The sequence below is a fragment of the Miscanthus floridulus genome, chromosome 6 (assembly GCF_019320115.1).
Source record: "Miscanthus floridulus cultivar M001 chromosome 6, ASM1932011v1, whole genome shotgun sequence".
In the NCBI taxonomy this organism is placed as follows: domain Eukaryota; kingdom Viridiplantae; phylum Streptophyta; class Magnoliopsida; order Poales; family Poaceae; genus Miscanthus; species Miscanthus floridulus.
The window spans coordinates 30031390-30052753 of NC_089585.1; the positions used below are offsets into that span (position 1 = coordinate 30031390).

The 21364-nt window shown below is 46.2% G+C and overlaps 1 protein-coding gene across 1 annotated transcript; it reads left to right on the forward strand.

The window, feature by feature from the left end:
- Nucleotides 1–16039: 16039 nt before the first annotated feature.
- On the forward strand, nucleotides 16040–17128 carry LOC136457990 (heavy metal-associated isoprenylated plant protein 2-like). The gene is made up of 3 exons (XM_066458005.1): nucleotides 16040–16307; nucleotides 16418–16493; nucleotides 16587–17128. Exons 1-3 carry the CDS (start codon nucleotides 16299–16301, stop codon nucleotides 16958–16960), a joined length of 459 nt encoding a protein of 152 aa, XP_066314102.1. The 5' UTR covers nucleotides 16040–16298; the 3' UTR covers nucleotides 16961–17128.
- Nucleotides 17129–21364: the final 4236 nt, after the last annotated feature.

Genomic DNA, 21364 nt, shown 5'->3' on the forward strand with positions numbered 1-21364 from the left:
GCGTCACTTGCCCCCGACAATAAAGAAAAAAATAGTAGTAGTATAAGCTACTGTCGGCGCCAATTGTCCGGCCTGACCACGCGCATGTCGTTGTCGTTTTTCAAGAAATTAACTTTTTTTTACTTTTATAAATTATATATAAAAGAATATTAATATTTATAATATATAATTAGTATCGTTAGATAGATCATTGAATATATTTTTATAATAAACTTATTTAGAGATAAAAATATTGTACTGTATTTTTTAAAAAATTTAGTCAAAATTAGGATCCCTGGGTCCCAAAAGAAATACGTTATGGGAAGTTAAACATTTTTTATAATTAAAAATGTTACGCCGCCGGGTGCCATGCCGGCGCACAAGAGGAGAACCCGGACCCTATTCGCGGAGGGAGACGCGCGCGGGCGCAGCGAACAGGGAAGCGCGCAGGCACCGTCTCGGAAACATTGCGCAGCTGCCTGCCTGATGCGCTTCGCCTGCTTGTCCCTGAGTCGCCACGCGTTTGGTTGACATCTAGCTCAAGCCCTCTGGCCTCGACAATAGTAGACCTTGTTCCACGAACCGTTACTACGCGGCTGTGCATGCAATAGGATGTCCACGAACCATGATGCACTAACACCTCTCTCTCGCTCTCTGCCGGAGAGAGGTTAGCGCAAGATGCAAGTGCAGGGTGTACGAACTTCAAAACAGCAGGCACAATAGTAGCGTAACCACCACGTCCTATTGCAACCGGAAAAGAATCTGAATCTGTTGCGCAGTAGCTTCTGGTACTTCTTGACTGTTTTTTTTTTCTGAGTCCATCAAGGACAACGGTGGCTTCTAGTGCTTGAGACTGTTCCTCAGTCCAACAAGGGGACAGTAGGAGTTGTTGACTAGCAGGCAGCCTAATTATGGGATGCATCCAAGTCGAACATTGTCGCGTTGGTTGGACTTGGACTTGGACTGTTACCGTACCTACTACTGCACTTGCGTCGCCCATGACGTTACACAGTCTTAGCGCCAGTAAATATGACGCCGAGCTCAGCGTCAGTAACAACGATGTCAAGATCTACGGTGTCGAGATGCCTGCCATGTCACCGCTACATCAACGTCGAGCCCAATAGCTCGGCGCCAGCAACGATGACGCCGAGCTAAAGTTCCAAATTTTGAAATCTTTCGTATATTTATGAATTTTTTTCAAAAAAAAATGGCTAAAAAGCAAAAAATTCGGCCCCCTCGGTCCCCTGTCTCTCTCTGGGTTGCTTCTGCGGCCTTGACGTTTGACCAGGGCCGGCGACGGCGTGCCGGCCTGAGCGAGGTGCGCAGCAGCAGCGTAGCATAGCGGCGTGCCGCGCGCGTGGCAAGGGAGGGGGCGGCGGGGGCCCGGCGCTGGCTGGGCAAGGCTGCTCGCGCGTGCACGTGGGAGCGGCGACGGCGTAGCTATGCCGATGATACACGGGAGTGCCCACGACGCAGTCTGGGGTGGCTGGATGAGGGCCAGCCACGCGCGCTGGCTGCTCGCAGTCGTGCACGTCGAAGGCCCTGCGGCGGGCGCAGAGCCGGAGTGGCTGTGCTCCGTGGCTGGCTCGTCGGCGGCCGAGGAGCCCAAGCAGCCGGCGCGAATGCGACAACGTGCGCACATCCTGGTGACTGTAGTATGGAGCAGGCGGCAGAGGAACGTGACCGGGAGGGGCGCGTCGGTGGCGGCAGCCGGCGTGCTGGTCCGCGTCCACCCGGTCCCGGCAGCCGGGCGCCTCGCGGTCAGCCGAACGTGCCGGTCAGCTTTAATTCTCACCTCCAGCTAGCATCAGGTAAGCGAGGTGCCCCGTGAACACCGTCCATGGTGCACCTATGAAAGTGTATTTGCCCTCTATGTGGGTTTTGGTGTATTGATGACATCCAAATTAGGGACTAATGTGATCTTAATGAGATATGTTGCAGCTATTAGTCCCATGAAAGATTCAAAGAGTTGATAAAGATGAAATGGTATCCCTCAATTCTTGAAGTTGTAAAGGCGGACGAACTCAGAACGATCTCCAAAGATTTTAATTTTGAATTTGAGTTTAGGATCTGCCGCACTATAAAGAGGGATGCAAATTTAGTTGGTCTGAGGAAGATAGAGTGCTCAAGCATTTAATTAAAATCAAGAGAGAGACACTCTAGCACTTCACGGTCACATAGAATAATTTTCTATGACTGTCGGCGTCGGAAGTCCCGACGTAAGCCGAAACTCCCGACAGTCGGAAGTCATGACCTTTGCCGGTAGTTCTGACTCCCTGTTACTTAGCCTGCGCGGTGACTGTGAACGTCGGAAGTCCCGACCTAAGCCAGGAGTCCCGGCACCTGTACTTCTGACTGCTCGCTGTCTGTGCTCATCGAAAGTCCCGACGTTCACCGGGAGTTCCGACACTGACCTGACCAAAGCCGGGAGTCCTGGCATCAGAAGTGCTGGCTGTTTGTTTAAACTGTGCTCGTCGGAAGTCCCGACGAACGTCGGGAGTTCCGACCGTCAGGAAGTCCCGATGTTTGCCGGGAGTTCCGACACTGACTTGCACACGCGGACTTCTGACCCGTTGTGAACAGTGTTTTCTGTTAACGTCGGAAGTCTCGGGATCTGCAGTCGGGACTCCCGACGTAGATCTGAATGGTTGGATTTTCACTTGGAGTATAAATACTCCTCTCTTCACTTCTAACTATTACGGACTCATTTCACAGTTAACTCACTTCGTGCTGAGCAGCTCCCAAGCAACTAAAGCACCCCTCTCCTTCCCCTTTGCTCCAATCTTCGATTCCCTTAGGTTTTGAGTGAAAGGAGAGTGGATTAAGTGAGAGCATCACTTTGGAAAGCTTGAGCACTTGATTTCTTTGTCAAGCCGGTTGATTTTGCGTCTATTACTCTTGGGGCTTTGCCCCTAGCCGGCTAGGCGTTGCCCAAGAGCTTCCATCTTATGGAAGAGCCTTGGAAAGTTTGTATTACCCTTCGTTTTCTTAGTGGAAAGCTCAAGTGACCTTTATGGTCGCTTTAAGAGAGGCAAGGAGGTGGAAAAGACTCTAACCTTGGTGGTCACCTCAACAACGAGGACGTAGGAGCTCCTTAGTGGGGTTGCCGAACCTCAGGATAAATCTTGTGTCCCATGTGCTTGTTGTGATTGCTAGAGATTACTTGTATGTATTTGTCTCTTTCTTTCCCAAACTTGCATTTTAGGGTTTGGACTCGATCTACTGGTTTGGAGGCATTACGACGTCAAGGGAGTGACCCAACATCCTCACCAAACTACTAGGAAGTGAGGTTGTAAGATTACTTATCCGAAAAGTTAAATTTGGTACTACTTTTGTAGTTCACGTAGGTGTCGGAACTGCTGACGTTTGCGCTGGAACTTCTGACAACGTCGGGAGTTCCGACCCAAACGTCGGGACTTCCGACAGTGACTGACAGAATTGAACTTAGCACTTGCAGTAATTTTTTAGATACTTCTATTCACCCCCCTCTAGACATTGTTAGATCCTTTCAATTGGTATCCGAGCAAGGTCTTCTCTTTGCGTTTCACCACGTGAGAAGAAACAATGTCAGAGACCGACAAGATGCAAGTCGTTGCCTGTCGAAATGGACAAGAAAATAGCTGAAGAGTTGATGAGTGCTCAAGCCAAGCTCTTTCAAGATGAAATGAAAAAGATGCAAGATGAGATGAGTAAGTTGAAGGAAGAATTAAGCAAGAAGGTTGATGATGCAATAAGTGGCAAAAATTATACTAGTGACAAGAATGAAGCAAACAAAGATGCCGCTAGTGATGTTGGAGCCAGGTGAGCATGCTCATGGAAAAGGAATATATTCACATATGAGTTTTGACTATGGACAAATCATGAAAGGTTCAACACTACATACTCCGTCCGTTAATATTGGCAAGCCACCTCACTTTGATGGAACAAGATACACCGATTGGTCTTACAAGATGAAGATGCATCTAATAGCTGCAAGACTTTGGGAAGTTGTGGATGTTGGTGTGATGATTCCTACCGATGAAGATAGATAGATAACTCTGGAAGAAGTGCACAACCTCCATCAAAATGCATAAGCCATAGCATTGCTTGTGTCAAGCCTAGCTCCGGATGAGTTTAGAAAAGTGAATGGAATGGAATAGAAAGTGCAAAGCAAATTTGGGATACTTTAAAAGTATCATTTGAAGGAGATAAAAGTGTGAGAAAGGGCAACATAGAGTTACTTCATGGTGAATTGGAAAGATTTGTATTCTTGCAAATGAAACAACACAATCAATGTTTGATAGGCTCATGGCATTGGTCAACCGCATAAGAGCTCTTGGTAGCAACGAATGGGATGACAACAAAGTTGCTAGAAAGATGTTGAGAACCTATACAGCCAAGAACAACATGCTAGCATCCGTGATCATGGAAAGGCCTGGTTATGATGAGATGACACCTCAACAAGTTCTTTCAAAGCTCAAGCATCATGAGTGTCTAGATGAAGATGCAATCAATGCTCACAATCAAAATCCTAATGCAATGGGATTCAACAAGAGTGCCGCCCTTAAAGCAACTCAACAACATGAAGGTTCAAGTCAAGAAAAGAAGAAGAAAGTGAAGGATGAATCCTCAAGTGGAGAAGAAGATTCCGATGCGGAGGTTGCATTTGTGATTAGAAATCTTAGAAAGTTTATGAAGAATAAAAGCAACCGCAAGACCTATGGTGATGGTAAGAGAAGGTTCAAAAAAAGATTTTGCTATGGATGTGGTCAAGTCGGTCACTTCATAGCCGATTGTCCTAATGAGAAAAAGAAGCACAAGCATGACAAGGATGAAGATAAGAAGAACAAAGGCAAGAAGAGAGGTGAAGCTCATCTTGGAGAAGAATGGGAGTCAAGTGATAGCAACTCAAGTGATGATGAGAAGAAGAAGAAGGGAGCCGCAAACATTGCCATCCACCACTCTTCTTCACCGACCATGATCTTCCCCGACTCAACTTCACCACCAAAACTCTTCTCCAACCTATCTTCACCACCGAGGCTCTTCTCCAACCTCATAGACAATGACTACTACACCCCAACTTGTCTCATGGCAAAAGGGGAGAAGGTACATACTACACCCGTTTCCTCTAGTGATGAGGATGATAGTTGTGATGAGAACATAGAAGAAATTGAAGCAACCATGATAAAGAAATTTGGTAAAAAGGCCTTCACTAAAATAAAATTGCTAATGAAGAAATTAGAGAAGAGGGATAGATGCTTAGAGTTGCAAGGAGATATAATTACTCAAGAGAGAGAGAGAGAGAAAAACCTTGCACTTGAAGCATCTATCGTCGAGGAAAAGATGAAGGTTGAGAAGTTAATCGTTGAATTGTCTTTAGCCAATGACTCAATTGGGAAATTGACTAAGGAACATTCCTCGGTTAATGATCAAATAGCTAGCCTTAAGAATGAAAAGAGTATAGCTCAAGAAAGCCTCACAAGCTTGGAAGAAAAATATCAAAATCTTGAGCTAAACTATAGTACTCTTTGGGCTAGCACTTCAACTTCTCCTAAGGCAACCGAAGACTCTAATGTCTCCACTAGTGATGGTTGTAAAAGATGTTATAAAATTGATGTAAATGCATATGCAACTAACCTTGTTGAGTTAGAGAAGAAAAACAAGGAGATTCATAGGTTGGAGATGATATTGAACAATGGGTGTAAGTGTCAAGAGCAATCTAACAAGACTATATACAAGTCATCAAGGCACCCATCAATCAAGGAAGGCATTGGCTACAATAGGTATGATAGAAAGGCCAATGGAAGGAATATGATAAATGGTGTGTCTTGTGTGAAGTTCAACAAGGGCGTTGCTCTTGATGAGCTTATATGCAAGGCCAACAACAAGGTCTACATTCCAAAGATCCAACCTATAAATACCAAGACAATCAAGACAAAGCAATCCGATGTCCTCAAGCCACAAGCACCACTTCCACGGTGCTATGCTAGTGACTATATGTGTTGTTGGGGCAAGGATGGCAAGATTGTGGTTAAGTATGTTGGTGCCCAAAAGAGAAGGGAAATTATGAGGAGTGTTTGGGTGCCCAAGTTTTATGTGACTAACCCCCTAGGACCCAAATCTTTTTGGGTACCTAAAACAAAAGCTTAATTTGTTTTTGTAGGAATATTCCTCCGATGGAACAAGTTGGGTGTTGGATAGTGGATGCACCAATCATATGACCGGAGAGAAGGACATGTTCATATCATTCCAACTAAGTCATGATCAAAGTGGAAATATTGTGTTTGGTGACAATGGAAAAGGTGAAGTACTCGGTTTGGGTAAAATTGCAATATCAAATGATAATTCAATTTCCAATGTCTTACCTGTGAATTCGTTGAGATACAATTTGTTGTCCGTTTCACAACTTTGTGAGATGGGTTACAATTGTCTCTTTTCGGATAAGGGTGTGGAAGTCTATAGAAGGGAGGATTCCTCTATTGCATTTATGGGTCATTTAAAGGGGAAACTCTATTTAGTTGATTTCACATCAAATAGAGTAATTCCCGAGACTTGTTTAATGGCAAAATCTAGCATGGGTTGGTTATGGCATCGCCGACTTGCCCATGTTGAGATGAGGAACTTGGCCAAACTTCAAAAAGGAGAACACATCCTTGGACTAACAAATGTTTCTTTTGAGAAAGATAGGATTTGTAGCGCATGCCAAGCGGGAAAACAAGTTGGAGCTAAACATCCCGTCAAGAATGCTGTAACAACCGAAAGGCCATTGGAGTTGCTTCACATGGACATATTTGGACCCGTCTCTTATATAAGCATTGGTGGTAACAAATATGGTTTTGTAATTATTGATGATTATTCTCGTTTCACTTAGGTATTCTTTTTGCATGAAAAGAGTGAAGTCCAAGGAATCTTCAAGAAGTTTGCAAAAAGAGCCCAAAATGAGTTTGATGTCAAAATCAAGAGAGTTAGAAGTGACAACAGGACGGAGTTCAAGAACACCAACATTGAAGAGTTTCTTGATGAAGAAGGAATCAAGCATGAGTTTTTGGTTCCATACACTCCACAACAAAATGGTGTTGTGGAGAGGAAGAACCGAACGCTCATAGAAGCCACAAGAGCAATGTTGGATGAGTACAAGACTCCAACCAACTATTGGGCGGAAGCGGTCAACACGGCATGTCATGCCATCAACCGCTTATATCTTCACAAGAAAAGAGAAAAGACCGCCTATGAACTTCTAACCGGTAAAAAGCCTAAGGTGCACTACTTTAGAGTTTTTGGATCCAAGTGTTTCATACTTAACAAAAAATCCAAAAGTTCTAAGTTCGCACCAAAGGTTGATGAAGGTTTCATGCTTGGTTATGGTACTAACGAACATGGATATCGTGTTTTCAATAAAACCACCGGTTTGATTGAAATCGCGGTAGATGTGACTTTTGATGAAACCGACGGCTCTCAAAAAGAGCAAGTCAATGTTGAGAATATAGGTAATGAGGAAGCCCCACATGAAGCAATCAAGAAGCTTGCTATTGGTGAAGTAAAGTCCATTGAAGACAAAGATGAAGACCATGTTGTGCATGATGATCTTGATCCAACCATTCATCATGTTCCATCCAATGAACATGGTGAAGCTTCCACAACAAGAAATAATCAAGATGGGAGATCAAATAAAGCACAAGGTCATTCTCATGAAGATGGTGTCAACAATGAGCGAGCTCAACCACAACTCAACAATGAAGAAAGAAGTGAAGTCAACTCTCCACAAGCTCATGATTGTGATCTTCCAATTGATCATGACCGTGATGATGATGGCCCTATCCAAAGATCAACTCAAGTGCCACATCCTAGAGTGCATCAATCCATTCAATGGGATCATCCCAGTTGATAATATATTGGAGAGCATTTGACGAGGGGTAACTACACGTTCCCGTTTAGCAAGTTTTTGTGAATATTACTCATTTGTTTCTCCTTTGGAACCTCGTAGGGTGGAAGAGGCACTTGATGATCTGGATTGGATGATAGCCATGCAAGAGGAGTTGAATAACTTCACTCGGAATGAAGTCTGGTCCTTGGTGGAAAGACCTAAGCAAAATGTGATTGGAACCAAGTGGGTTTTCCGTAATAAGCAAGATGAGCATGGCGTGGTAACAAGGAACAAGGCAAGGTTGGTGGCTCAAGGATTCACTCAAATTGAAGGCTTGGATTTTGGGGAGACCTATGCACTGGTGGCTAGGCTAGAATCAATTTGCATTCTACTTGCCTATGCCACCCATCATGATTTCAAGTTATATCAAATGGACATGAAGAGTGCATTTCTCAATAGCCCCCTATCCGAGTTGGTGTATGTAGAGCAACCACCGGGCTTTGAAGACCCCAAGTATCTAAACCACGTCTACAAGCTCGACAAGGCGCTCTACGGGCTCAAACAAGCCCCTAGAGCTTGGTATGATTGTTTAAAGGATTTCCTACTCAAACAAGGTTTTAAGATAGGAAAGGCCAATGCTACTTTATTTACTCGCAAAGTCAATAATGATATCTTTGTTTGCCAAATATATGTCGATGACATAATATTTGGTAGTACTAATGTGGCTTTTTGTGAGGAATTTAGTAGGATTATGACAAATAGGTTCGAGATGTCCATGATGGGAGAGTTGAAGTTCTTTCTTGGATTTCAAATCAAGCAACTCAAGGATGGCACGTTCATAAGTCAAACCAAGTACACTAATGACATGTTGAACAAGTTTAACTTGGACAAGGCCAAGCCCATCAAGACACCCATGCCAACCAATGGACATCTTGATCTTGATCCAGGAGGAAAGGACATCGATCAAAAGGTATATCGCTCCATGATTGGATCACTCCTTTACCTTTGTGCATCTAGGCCCGATATTATACTTAGCGTGTGCATGTGTGCAAGATTTCAAGCTAATCCGAAAGAATGTCATTTGATGGCCGTTAAGAGAATTTTTTGGTATTTAGTGCACACTCCTAATCTTGGCTTGTTGTATCCTAAGGGCTCCACTTTTGAGTTACTTGGCTATTCCGATTTGGATTATGCCGGTTGCAAAGTAACCCGAAAGAGTACTACCGGGACTTGCCAATTTATTGGTCGGTCCTTGGTATCTTGGAGCTCTAAAAAGCAAAATTCCGTTGCTTTGTCCACCGCCGAAGCTGAGTATGTGGCGGCCGTCGCTTGTTGTGCCCAACTACTTTGGATGAAGCAAACACTAAAGGACTTTGGATGTAAGTTGACCAAGATTCCACTTTTGTGTGATAACGAGAGTGCCATTAAGTTGGCAAACAACCCCGTAAACCACTCTCGAACAAAGCACATAGACATCCGGCATCATTTCTTGAGAGACCACGAAATCAAAGGAGATATTGCCATTCATCATGTGAGCACCGAAAAACAATTAGCTGATATCTTCACAAAGCCCCTAGATGAGTCAAGATTTTGTGCCTTGAGGAGTGAACTAAATATCATTGATTCTCGTAACGTGGCTTGATCCCTTGCACACACATTTTGTTTGATCTAATTAGGAGAAAAGAATTGTGAAAACATTGAGTGCCACTTTCAAAATCTATTTTGTAATTTTCATGAGTGACTATTGTTTTGTATTGGATGTATGCAATCTAGTCACTAGTGAAAATATTAGTGTCCATCATATTTTTGTCCCACATGGTAGAGCGAGTGCAGGTTAAGGTGTTTTTCTGTTTCTCTACGTCGGAAGTCCCGACATTTGTTGGAAGTCCCGACGGTCGGAAGTCCCGGCGTACGCCGGGAGTTCTGACGCAGATCTGACTACGCCGCATCCGTTACCCGACTCCTTTATAACCGGCCCCATCTTTTTTTACTATGGTTCTTTTCCTCCCATCTCCCTACTGCCGCCCCTGCTCTTCCTCACTGCCGCCTTGGCTCCTCCTCGCGCCGCCCCTTCGTGCCCTCTTCCCCCACCGCCGCCCTACCTCGTGCTCCGGCCTCCATTCCCTTTCTTACGCTGCCGGAGGCCCTACCAATAGTGCTGACCGCCCTCCCTCCCTTCCTCCATCCGTGCCCTTGTTTTCTTCGGATCGTGGTGGTCTTGCCGTTGGTGTGGAGGAGATTCCTTTGGTGGAGGAGATTGTGCCTGTGGATTTGTTCGTCGACGACTGCGATTCGTTTCTTTTCATCTCTTCTGTTCTCGTTTCAAGGTACTACCATGGTGTTCTAACCCTAAATCCAAATGTACCTTATGTTTTGCCTCTATTCTTTCTTCCTCTCTACTCCTCTATCTCCCTTGTTTGGATGTGTGTCGTGATTTGAAGCCCCATGAATGGGATGGTCACCGTGTGCGTCGGAAGTCCCGATGACCGTCAGGAGTTTCGACCGTCGAAAGTCCTGACGTACGCCGGAACTCCCGGCTGTCGGAAGTCCCAACTTTGGCCGGGACTACCGACCCTATGGTGACCACTCCATTCCTGTTTCTTCACTTCTCGATGTTTGTTCACCTCTCCTTGTATTGTTTCTTAGTTCCATTTTGTGTTCTACGCAGTCATGGATGGTGGTAGCAGTCCCTCGCGCCATCGGGAAAAGCGTTCCAAGAAGACTCAAGATCGTGCCGCTGTTCCCAAGCCGCCTGGCCGCACCAAGGCGTCTTACTCGCGTGGTGGTGCTGGTGGTTCCTATGGCCATGGCCGTGGCCTTGGCGACCAGGGGTCATCGGCTGCCGCTCCTCCTCCTGCTCCTACCCCTGTTGGGGCTGAGCCGATGGTTGATGAAGAAGAGGAAGCGTTGGACCGTGCCGGACGCACCCTTGCTGTTCCACCGCTTCGCACCCCACCTCGAGGTCCGCCGGGGACATTTCAGCTTGTTCCATTCACCGGTGTGTCGCCGATCATGAGGGAGCCCTCCATGGCTCCGAATTCGGCTGATGGATGGACTCCTCCCCTTCTAGTGGATTATCATCACCGAGTCAAGGACATCTGGTACAACAGAGGAAGGAACCTGTATGGAGAGGATGAGAAAGATCTCCACCTTGAGTATCATTTCTGGCACCCCTTCCATTATGATTTCTATGATTCCATTCTTTATCGGAAGTTTTTGAAGAAGAAGGAGCCACTGGTCCTTCAGATGAAGTGCATTGATGCATATTCTCTTGGCAAGTACAAGGAACCTAAGCTGGAGTAGATGGTTCGGGATCTAAATTCAATGGGGCTGTCCCACCTACTAGAGTTTCGGAAGAATTGGAACAACGAGTTGATCTATCAGTTTATGCTTCTTATCATCATGAGCGAGACCAGACCGGTGCTGTGGACATTATTCACTAGACCACTGAAGGCAAGCACTATAAGGTGGACTTCGTCAATTTCTCTTGACTTCTAGGTTTGGGTCACAGTGACCGAAATGCCAATGAGTTGACTGAGTATGAGGATCTTACTTTGGAGGAATATCAACACATGTATCTTGAGGGCCACAAAGCTGATGGACAGACCGCATTTTTGAAGCCATACTATTATGTTCTGAACAACATCTTGAGACAGATCTTGTATCCCAAGGTCGGTGACTCCACCTTCCTTCGAGATGATTCACAGAAGGTGCTTTAGCAATTTGGAGATGATTTCCAGAAATTTTCCATCAGTAGATACATTTGGAACAAGATCCATGATGCTACTGAGGATCCGGTAAAGCATCTTCCCTATGCACCGTTCATCATGCATATCATAGAGCATGTATCCGGCATCCATTTTCCCTATGACTCTGAGCATAAGCTCCTCAAGATATCCAACAAGACCTCTATCATTCCTGCTAGAGAACTCAAAGAATAAGCTGAGGCAGCCAAAGCTAAAGGGAAAGGTCCTTTGGGTTCTCGCTCTCGCCGTGGTGCTGCCACCACTGCTGCTGCTGCTCGCTCATCTAGTGACGAGCCCCTTTCTTCGTCCTCCTTCGGAAAGAAGCCCAACAAGTTCAAGTTTCTAATGACTTACATGTTTGGACAGTGTTGTGCTAGTGCTCAGCGTGAGCACGACATGCAAGAGAGGCTATATCGGTTGGAATAGCAAGCAGGCATTGTATCTTCTCCTCCACCGCCATTTGTGCCTCCTCGTGATCCGTTGGCTTTATATGATGAGGCTTGTGCGGCGTACGAAGATGATGCTTCTTCTCGCCCACATGGCAAGGGGAAAGCAACTGAAGAGGATGAGGAATATCAAGAGGAAGAAGATGATGAAGACGACGACAATGGTGAGGAAGGTGACCAAGGCGAAGATGATGACTCCGATGATGAGTAGTTGGTTTCTCATGCGGCCTACCCCTTTTGGCACTTGTTGACAAAGGGGGAGTGTTAGGCTTTTATTTATTGTAATAAGTTAGTTGGTCTTTATGTTTTGGAACTTTAAAACCTTTAGCGTGTATGAACTATGTCGTGTGGTGGCAACCTTGTGATGGACAATTATCTATATGTGTTTGATGGATGTTTGTAGGACAAAGTTATGGTCAGCTATTTATCTTATTAGCTTCTACTTGTCTCTACTTATGATGGTGAATGCATTTTGGATGGCCATGTGTTGCTTTCAATTCTTTTTGAAATCTTGGCCATCATATTCTCTCTTACTTGTTGTGTGAAATAACATGTCATATTGCATTTCTTTTCACGCATATCTATTTGTTCACACACACTTGTTACACCCCACGGATTACAAAATTTAGGGGGAGCTTTTGTCTTGATGTATACAAATCATGTATAGATGACTCTAATTGAAATTCAAATTCATGCATACATCAAGGGAGAGCTCTTCATAAATTTTGGGGTTCAAAAGCTTTAAATTCATTCATCCTTATAAAAGCCTAAGTTGGTTGTCATCAATTACCAAAAAGGGGGGAGATTGAAAGTGCATTTGCCCCCTATGTGGGTTTTGGTGTATTGATGACATCCAAATTAGGGACTAATGTGATCTTAATGAGATATGTTGCAGCTATTAGTCCCATGAAAGATTCAAAGAGTTGATAAAGATGAAATGGTATCCCTCAATTCTTGAAGTTGTAAAGGCGAACGAACTCAGAACGATCTCCAAAGGTTTTAATTTTGAATCTGAGTTTAGGATCCGCCGCACTATAAAGAGGGATGCAAATTTAGTTAGTCTGAGGAAGATAGAGTGCTCAAGCATTTAATTAAAATCAGAAGAGAGACACTCTAGCACTTCACGAGCACATGGAATAATTTTCTGTGACTGTCAGCATCGGAAATCCCGACGTAAGCCGGAACTCCCGACAGTCGGAAGTCATGACCTTTGCCGGTAGTTCTGACTCCCTATTACTTAGCCTGCACGGTGACTGTGAACATCGGAAGTCCCGACGTAAGTCGGAACTCCCGACGGTCGGAAGTACCGACCTAAGCCAGGAGTCCCGGCACCTGTGCTTCTGACTGCTCGCTGTCTGTGCTCGTCGGAAGTCCCGACGTTCGCCGGGAGTTCTGACTATCAGGAAGTCCCGACGTTCGTCGGGAGTTCCGACACTGACCTGACCAAAGCTGGGAGTCCCAGCATCAGCAGTGCTGACTGTTTGTTTAAACTGTGCTCGTCGGAAGTCCCGACGAACGTCGGGAGTTCCGACCGTCGGAAGTCCTGACGTTTGCCGGGAGTTCCGACACTGACTTGCACACGCGGACTTCTGACCCTGTTGTGAACAGTGTTTTCTGTTAACGTCGGAAGTCCCGGGATCTGCGTCGGGACTCCCAACGTAGATCTAAATGGTTGGATTTTCACTTGGAGTATAAATACTCCTCTCTTCACTTCTAACCGTTACGGACTCATTTCACAGTTGACTCACTTCGTGCTGAATAGCTCCCAAGCAACTAAAGCACCCCTCTCCTTCCCCTTTGCTCCAATCTTCGATTCCCTTAGGTTTTGAGTGAAAGGAGAGTGGATTAAGTGAGAGCATCACTTTGGAAAGCTTGAGCACTTGATTTCTTCGTCAAGCCGGTTGATTTTGCGTCTATTACTCTTGGGGCTTTGCCCCTAGCCGGCTAGGCGTTGCCCAAGAGCTTCCATCTTGTGGAAGAGCCTTGGAAAGTTTGTATTACCCTTCGATTTCTTAGTGGAAAGCTCAAGTGACCTTTGTGGTCGCTTTGAGAGAGGCAAGGAGGTGGAAAAGACTCCGACCTTGGTGGTCACCTCAACAACGAGGACGTAGGAGCTCCTTAGTGCGGTTGCCGAACCTCGGGATAAATCTTGTGTCCCATGTGCTTGTTGTTGTGATTGCTAGAGATTACTTGTATGTATTTGTCTCTTTCTTTCCCAAACTTGCATTTTAGGGTTTGGACTCGATCTATGGTATGGAGGCATTACGACGTCAAGGGAGTGACCCAACATCTTCACCAAACCACTAGGAAGTGAGGTTGTAAGATTACTTATCCGAAAAGTTAAATTTGGTACTGCTTTTGCAGTTCACGTAGGCAGTCGGAACTGCTGACGTTTGCGCCAGAACTTCTGACAACGTCGGGAGTTCCGACCCAAACGTCGGGACTTCCGACAGTGACTGACAGAATTGAACTTAGCACTTGCTATAATTTTTTAGATACGCCTATTCACCCCCCGCCCCTCTAGGCATTGTTGGATCCTTTCAACCTAGCACCTGGCATTTTGTTGCAGCGGGCTGCGAGCTTGTCCCTGAGTCCGTCCACCTCGGCCTGCTTGGACTAGAGCTAGCGCTGGAGGTCGTCGAACGCAGCCTCATACGGCGCCACTGCCTCGCGGAGGGGCGGCACGGAAGGGTTCCTGCTGCGGACAAGTTCGGCAACGACTGCTGCATCCACGGCGCGAATCTTGTCTGTGGCAGTCCGCTCGTGTACACGGTCGCTGCGGCGGCCACCACCTTCGGGCCCGCGCATCGCAGCGGAGCGCCGCTGCGTACAAGGAAAGCCGAGGCGCCGAGTTTCCCGTGTACGAGGAACGCCGTAGCTGATGCCGAGTAGCCGGACACCGCCGCGCCGAGGAAGCAGGCCAATAACGCCGCGGCAAGGAGCCTAGAACGCTCGCCCCCCTACTCTGACGCTGCCGTCGACGGCAAGTTCCCTCCCTCGCGAGACGACGGCGGCTCCAGCTTCCCGTGCCTGGAGATCGAGGCACGCGCACGACGCGTCGCCGCACTCAGCAAAGGGCGCGCGCTGTGTTCAACTTTCCGGACCTCGATTGCGACCACTCGCGCCCAGCCTCCCTCGCGCCGCCCGACGTCCAGGCCGGCGCCGCCATCCTCTTGCTAGCCGGTGCGGCGGCGGTTACCAGAGAGGAGAGAGATAAAGGACAAGAAAGAGAAGGGAGAGAAGAACATGACAAGTGGGTCCCACAGTGCCACATCAGCGTACGCAGTGCGTTAAGATCCGCTTGACCCAGATGAGACGTGGAAAAGTTAAATGACTCAGAAATATTATTTTGATAGCATAGGAATCTAGATGACACCTCCTGCAAAGTTTAAGAAACTCTCATGAATTTTTCTCTTTTTTTTTTTTGTTACGACAGCTGCGAACAATGAGCGCGTGCGCTCTATTAGTGGTAGCAAGAATATACGCCTACCATGTTCAAATCAACCGGGCCTGTAAACTGCACCGCATTTTTTTGTCCTTTGTACGAACAAGTCCTTCGAGTAAACAGCAAAGCGAGTCCAACTGTTCCCAAGTATTCTGCTAGGGAAGGTGTTGCCAATTTGCCATCATGAGGTTTCACCAACTTCAGACCTCAGTGACCTGATGAAACTTCGTGATTGAATTACTGAACGTTTGCGGTTTGCTCGGGTGTTGGACGAATTCAAACTATAAAACAAACTTTTGGGCACGGGGCAGGTGTATATCCACGAGAAAAATAAAAGAAACCAACAACCTAGTTGATGAGCCAACCATATATAATCCTCATCCCCTTGATCACTCCTACCACCAGCCAAAAGGGACCAATCCCGATGAGCTAAGCAGTGCAGGTGATACAAACTTTTGGGCACGGGGCAGGTGTATATCCACGAGAAAAATAAAAGAAACCAACAACCCAGTTGATGAGCCAACCATATATAATCCTCATCCCCTTGATCACTCCTACCACCAGCCAAAAGCGACCAATCCCGATGAGCTAAGCAGTGCAGGTGATACTTGCAACCTCCGGCTGCATATATATTCTTCGGACCAGCCAATGGGCTAAGCAGTGTATCTTGTCGGTTGAGTTGACTTCCAGAGCTGCCAGCCACCTTATATGAAGCGCATAGAATTGAGCAGTGATTATGCACAGAGTTCAGTTCCAGCAGCGGCAGCAGACAGACCTCTTATCAGGACACGCAAAGTCTATCCAGGGGTGGTGTCATTGCCATCACTCATCAGCTCACCATGTCTAAGGTTAATTTGTGGTCACATTTGTTTCTCCCGATGTTGATTCTGAATTTCTGATCACGAACCATTTGTTGTACTGATGATGAATGTGTTGTGCTGTCCATTACTTGTTGCAGAAGATAGTGGTCAAAGCTGACCTCGTCGGCAAGACATGCATGAGGGATATCATGTCAATTGCTGCGACGCTCCAAGGTATCCATCCGTCTGTCTGCCAAGCAATGTATCATGCACCTTCCAAGTCCCAACAAATTAACAAAATAGCCTTGCGCTACATGTCTCCTCCAGGCATCAAGTCGATGGACGTTGACGCTGAGAAGTGCACGCTGACGGTGGTCGGCACCGTCGACCCGGTGTGCATCGCGCAGAAGCTCAAGAAGAAGTGCTTCGCCGTGAATATCATCAGCGTCGAAGACGACAAGCCAAAGCCCCCGGCCCCGGAGAAGCCGAAGGACCCCTGCAAGGAAGCGTGCGAGAAGAAGTGCGACAAGATCACCTGCTGCAAGGAGTGCAAGGACAAGTGCAAGGAGACGTGCGAGAGGCGGTGCAAGGCGTGGCTCGAGAGCGGCGGCTGCTGCTCCTGCTGCACGCGCTGCGCCGTGCCCAGCTACCCCTACAGCGGGTGCAGCGGTGGCAGTTGGCCCTGGCCCTACGGCTGCTAGGAAGACAGGTCGATCGTCGGGACTGGAGGAGCGAGAGAAGGCGCCAGTGTGTGCTTTCAGTATCATCATCATCGTCTATGAATTTCGCTATGTACTAGTACCTTATTATTAGTGCGTTTTTACTGCTTTGGTTTTCTTTTTTCATATGCACATGTCGTTTGAAATACCGGGATGATTAGGTTAGTATTCGTCGTTGTTGTGGATTCGCAATCTCTATTTGGCGAACAGTTGCGCCACGTACTGTGCGCGCAACACCCCTCCGCGACGGGCCAGTCCAATAGTGGCCTTCGCCTCCCCCGAAGTCCCTCTCCTAACGCACCCAAATTCCAAATCGTCATTCCTTTCCTATCCAGTCGGGCATCCAATCCGTCGTTGTCGGAAGTAGAGTTGGCGAACAGCGGTGGCGGCAGGTGCGAATATGGAGGGGAGAAGCGACCGTGCAGCCAAACCCTAGCCCCACGCGCGCGACCACGGGGAGCTCCACTTTGCCGCGCCGGTCACCGCTCCCTACAGCGGCGGCAGCCCAGCTTCACGACATGGTGATCCCCTCTTCCTACTCCTCGCCGTCGCTGTTCCATTCGTGTTTGCGATTTATTTTTTCTCTCGTCCGGTGATATTTATTTTTTCTCTCGTCCGGTGATTCAGTTCATCTCCGCACTGACGTTTTTTTGCTTTTTGGTGATGTTCCTTCTACGTCTTTGTAGGCTGATTCCCCTCGCAGGAGGAAACTACTCTGGTTTCTGTATTCATCTATGGGCGTCGTAATCCTCAGTTGTTGGTCACCCCTGGTCTGGTCTAGTGGTATTAACTTATGGGATTTCAGCTTAGGATCTGTACTGATTAATAAATTGATGATGATTATGCGATCCCCTAGGTTCCTGTTTTTAGTATAGTGTACAGAGTGTACCCAATATTTTCTAGCAAGTTAGATTATCCTTCTGTGGCAAGTTACTTAAAAATTAAATTTAATTCAGTAAACTTGTTGTGGCAAGTTATCTTTTTTGTGGCAAGTTGCATAAAGATGCCGCTTTGATTACTTTTTAGTGATCTACAAAGGCCAGCTAAACTTGCCAAATCCATGGATAGCACGCACAAGTCTTTAATTTGGAAACTATGTTTGGTAGCTTCATATTCCTATGGTCTTTCTTCTTCATACTAGGTCTGCATGTGTGGTACAGTACTACATAAATCTTATTGGAGGCGGGCAGAATGGGTTAATAGAGGTGGGCATCGCAACCGCCTCCAATCAATGGTCACGGTTAATCGTGACATAATGGAGGCGGTTGCCCTACGCACCTCGGTTAATCGTTTAACGGAGGCGGGCGCTTTAAGACAACCGCCTCCGTTAATGTTGATTAACGGAGGCAGTTGCCCTAAAATGCCCGCCTCCATTATTGTTTTAACCATGGCGGTCACTATAATACGACCGCCACAGATACAGGTTTAATGGTGGCGGGCTATTTTTACTTGCCCACCTCCGTTAATATTTTTCCATTAAAAAAATAGCCTCGGCAATTTGATTTGAATTTGAATTCTATTTTCACAAATCAAACACATATAAAAGCAGAATCAGGACATATATAAACACATATTACGCATAACGAGCACAAACATATAACACATTCATTGATGTCCTCCATCGTCAACCAACATCATTCAAAGTTAGTACACACATGCATGATGTCAAATGTTTACATGTGAAACTAAGATCACCCCGCTATCAACTTTTCCTAGAAAGAGGTCCTGCAAGATGTAATCCTTGATTTGTAACTTGGTGCTCCAGTTTCTGATCCTATCAAAACTCGGATCCTGCTCTAACTCGCTTTTCTCGTTGAAGAACATTCGCCCTACATGCGCGCTTTCTGTGATAAACTTACATATGTCCGCTACTGTTTGTCTGAAGCGCTGGTCGGTCTTCTCCTTTTTCCACTATCCTTGTGCTTTCTTGAGCTGCCGCTAGCTGCTACTGAATCTGCTGCACGTCCTTAGGTACTCGCAAACATAGAATCCACATAGAACTAAGCCATAGGGTTGTTTGGCGCTGAAGGGGACCATGACGCCTAAGAGGGGAGAGTGAATTAGGCAACTTAAAAATCTACTTCTAAACTATGGCTTCTTTTTCTAACCTTAGCAAAACCTATGCAAAAGATAAAACTATCTAAATGTGCAACTACGATTTTGCTAGTGTGTTGCTATCTCTACCACAAAAGGAGTAATACAATCAATGTAAATGCGGAAGCTAAAGAGCAAGGTAGAGATATGCAAACTCCCGTCGACGACTCCGGTATTTTTACCGAGGTATCGAGAAGCACACAAGCTTCCCCCTAGTCCTCGTTGGAGCCTCTCGCAAGGGTCAAGCTCCCGGTCGGGTCACTCCGTGGATAGCCTCGGGCCTTCCCCACGCGCAAGTGGGTCTCCGACGTGCCTTCCGGCAAGCCTCTGCCGGATGCTCCCCGTCGTCTTCACTATTAAGCTTCCGGCCGAAACGCCACGGGCCTTGTTCCCTCCGGTACACGGTGGCGGCCACACCACAATCGCGGTTGGTGTGATCTCGCAAGACTACAAGCCCCTCCGATGTACAACAATGGTGCACGCAAGCACCGAGTGGTAAGAGGTATGCAAACCTCACTATACACTATGCCTAAACCTAGAGCAAGCGCATAAGCGGTGGTCTAATCAACCTAAGCACTTTGCAAAGCACCTACACCAATCACCTAATGAATCACTAAGCACTATGCAAGTGAAGATCACTAAAATAGTGTATCAACACCCTTGATATGTTTCCTCAGCTCCACTATCCTCAAATGGCCGGTTGGGGGGTCTATTTATAAGCCCCACTGAGAAAGTAGCCGTTGGGGACGAAATCCCGCTTTTCTGCTACTGACCGGACGCTGATGTCGTCCTGACCGGACGCATTCGGTCGTACAACAGATCGGACGCTGCCAGCTTCCGGTCACCTGCCACCGGACGCGTCCGGTCGCAGTTTTGCCGCTCTAGAACCTCTTTGTACTCGATCGGACGCTGCTGCCCTACGTCCGGTCGATTTTGCCACCAGCGTCCGGTCCAGCGTCCGGTCGCTGCTGCTGATGCTAGTTTGCTGAGCCTCTTCATCAGCGCGTCCGGTCCAGCGTCCGGTCGTCTCTGCGAGCTCGTTTCTTCGCGATCTTGCGTACGGCTTGGTTCCTATCTTCGTGCTTGGACTTTGCTTGATATCTTGGGTCTTCTCTTGTGCTTCTAAGGTCTTGATTATGGTGTTGATCATCAGATCATCACTTCGCCTTCGTCCAAGTCACGTCTTGCACCCTATTGGACTACAAAACAAACACTTGCAGATTTATTAGTCCAATTTGGTTGTGTTGGTCATCAAACACCAAAATCCAAAGTAAATGGGCCTATAGTCCATTTTCCTTACAATCTCCCCCTTTTTGGTGATTGATGACAACACGAACAAAGCAAGCAAATAACAAAAATTTTGAAATTAGAAAACTACCTACTTGCTAGGATGCAATGCAAGGGGCAAGTTTATGTGATGCTAAAAGATACTACTTTGTAAAACTAAAGGGTACTACATAAAACTTATCTTGCCCTTGCAAATTTGTCCCCATGTGGCATTATGGATTTAAGCCTTGCTTCCTAAGAATTCTTCCATTACATAGGCAATCCATAATCCACTATCCTCCCTTTCTCAGACCATTACCACATGTAGACCATATTTGGTCCTATAAATTAATGCTTGCCTTTGGTCCTCTAAATTCTCCCCCTTTAGAATCAAACACCGAAAAGAAAGACATTAGTAGCACAAGGGATGGTCAAACTTTGTGATCCTTTGTATGTAGAGTGGAATAGATCACAAAATTTGACTCTCACATTACATAGATTAAGCTCCCCCTAAATATATGCATACATATGATAGAAAGCAAAGTATATGCCTAATTAGCAAGTTATTGCTCAAGGGAATTTAATCTATATAATGCATAGAGAAAGCATATAAATATCAAAATGAAATCAACATGATGATATTGGTTTAGAAATAGCACATGTGGAAACCAAAATGATTTCTACCACTTGCAATGGGTGGTGAAAATTTAAAGTGTGATGCTTAACTCCGGGGACTCCATTTTCCTTGCAATGAGACTACTACACACATGATAAACTTGAAAGGGTATTAGTCTCAAAGCATCCAACTTATAGAAATCATGCACATTGATTTTAGAATAAAAAATACCACTTGAAAGATGACATCTCATGAATGTGAGAATCACTTTTCAAAGATGATATTCAGGGGAAATTATCTACAATTTGGACTTTGGCACATATTAGATGAACAATTAGAAGACAAGCTATGTGCCATGCTCCTAAACAATTTTAAACCATGTAGGTTTGCTCCAAGGGTTAAGAATGAAA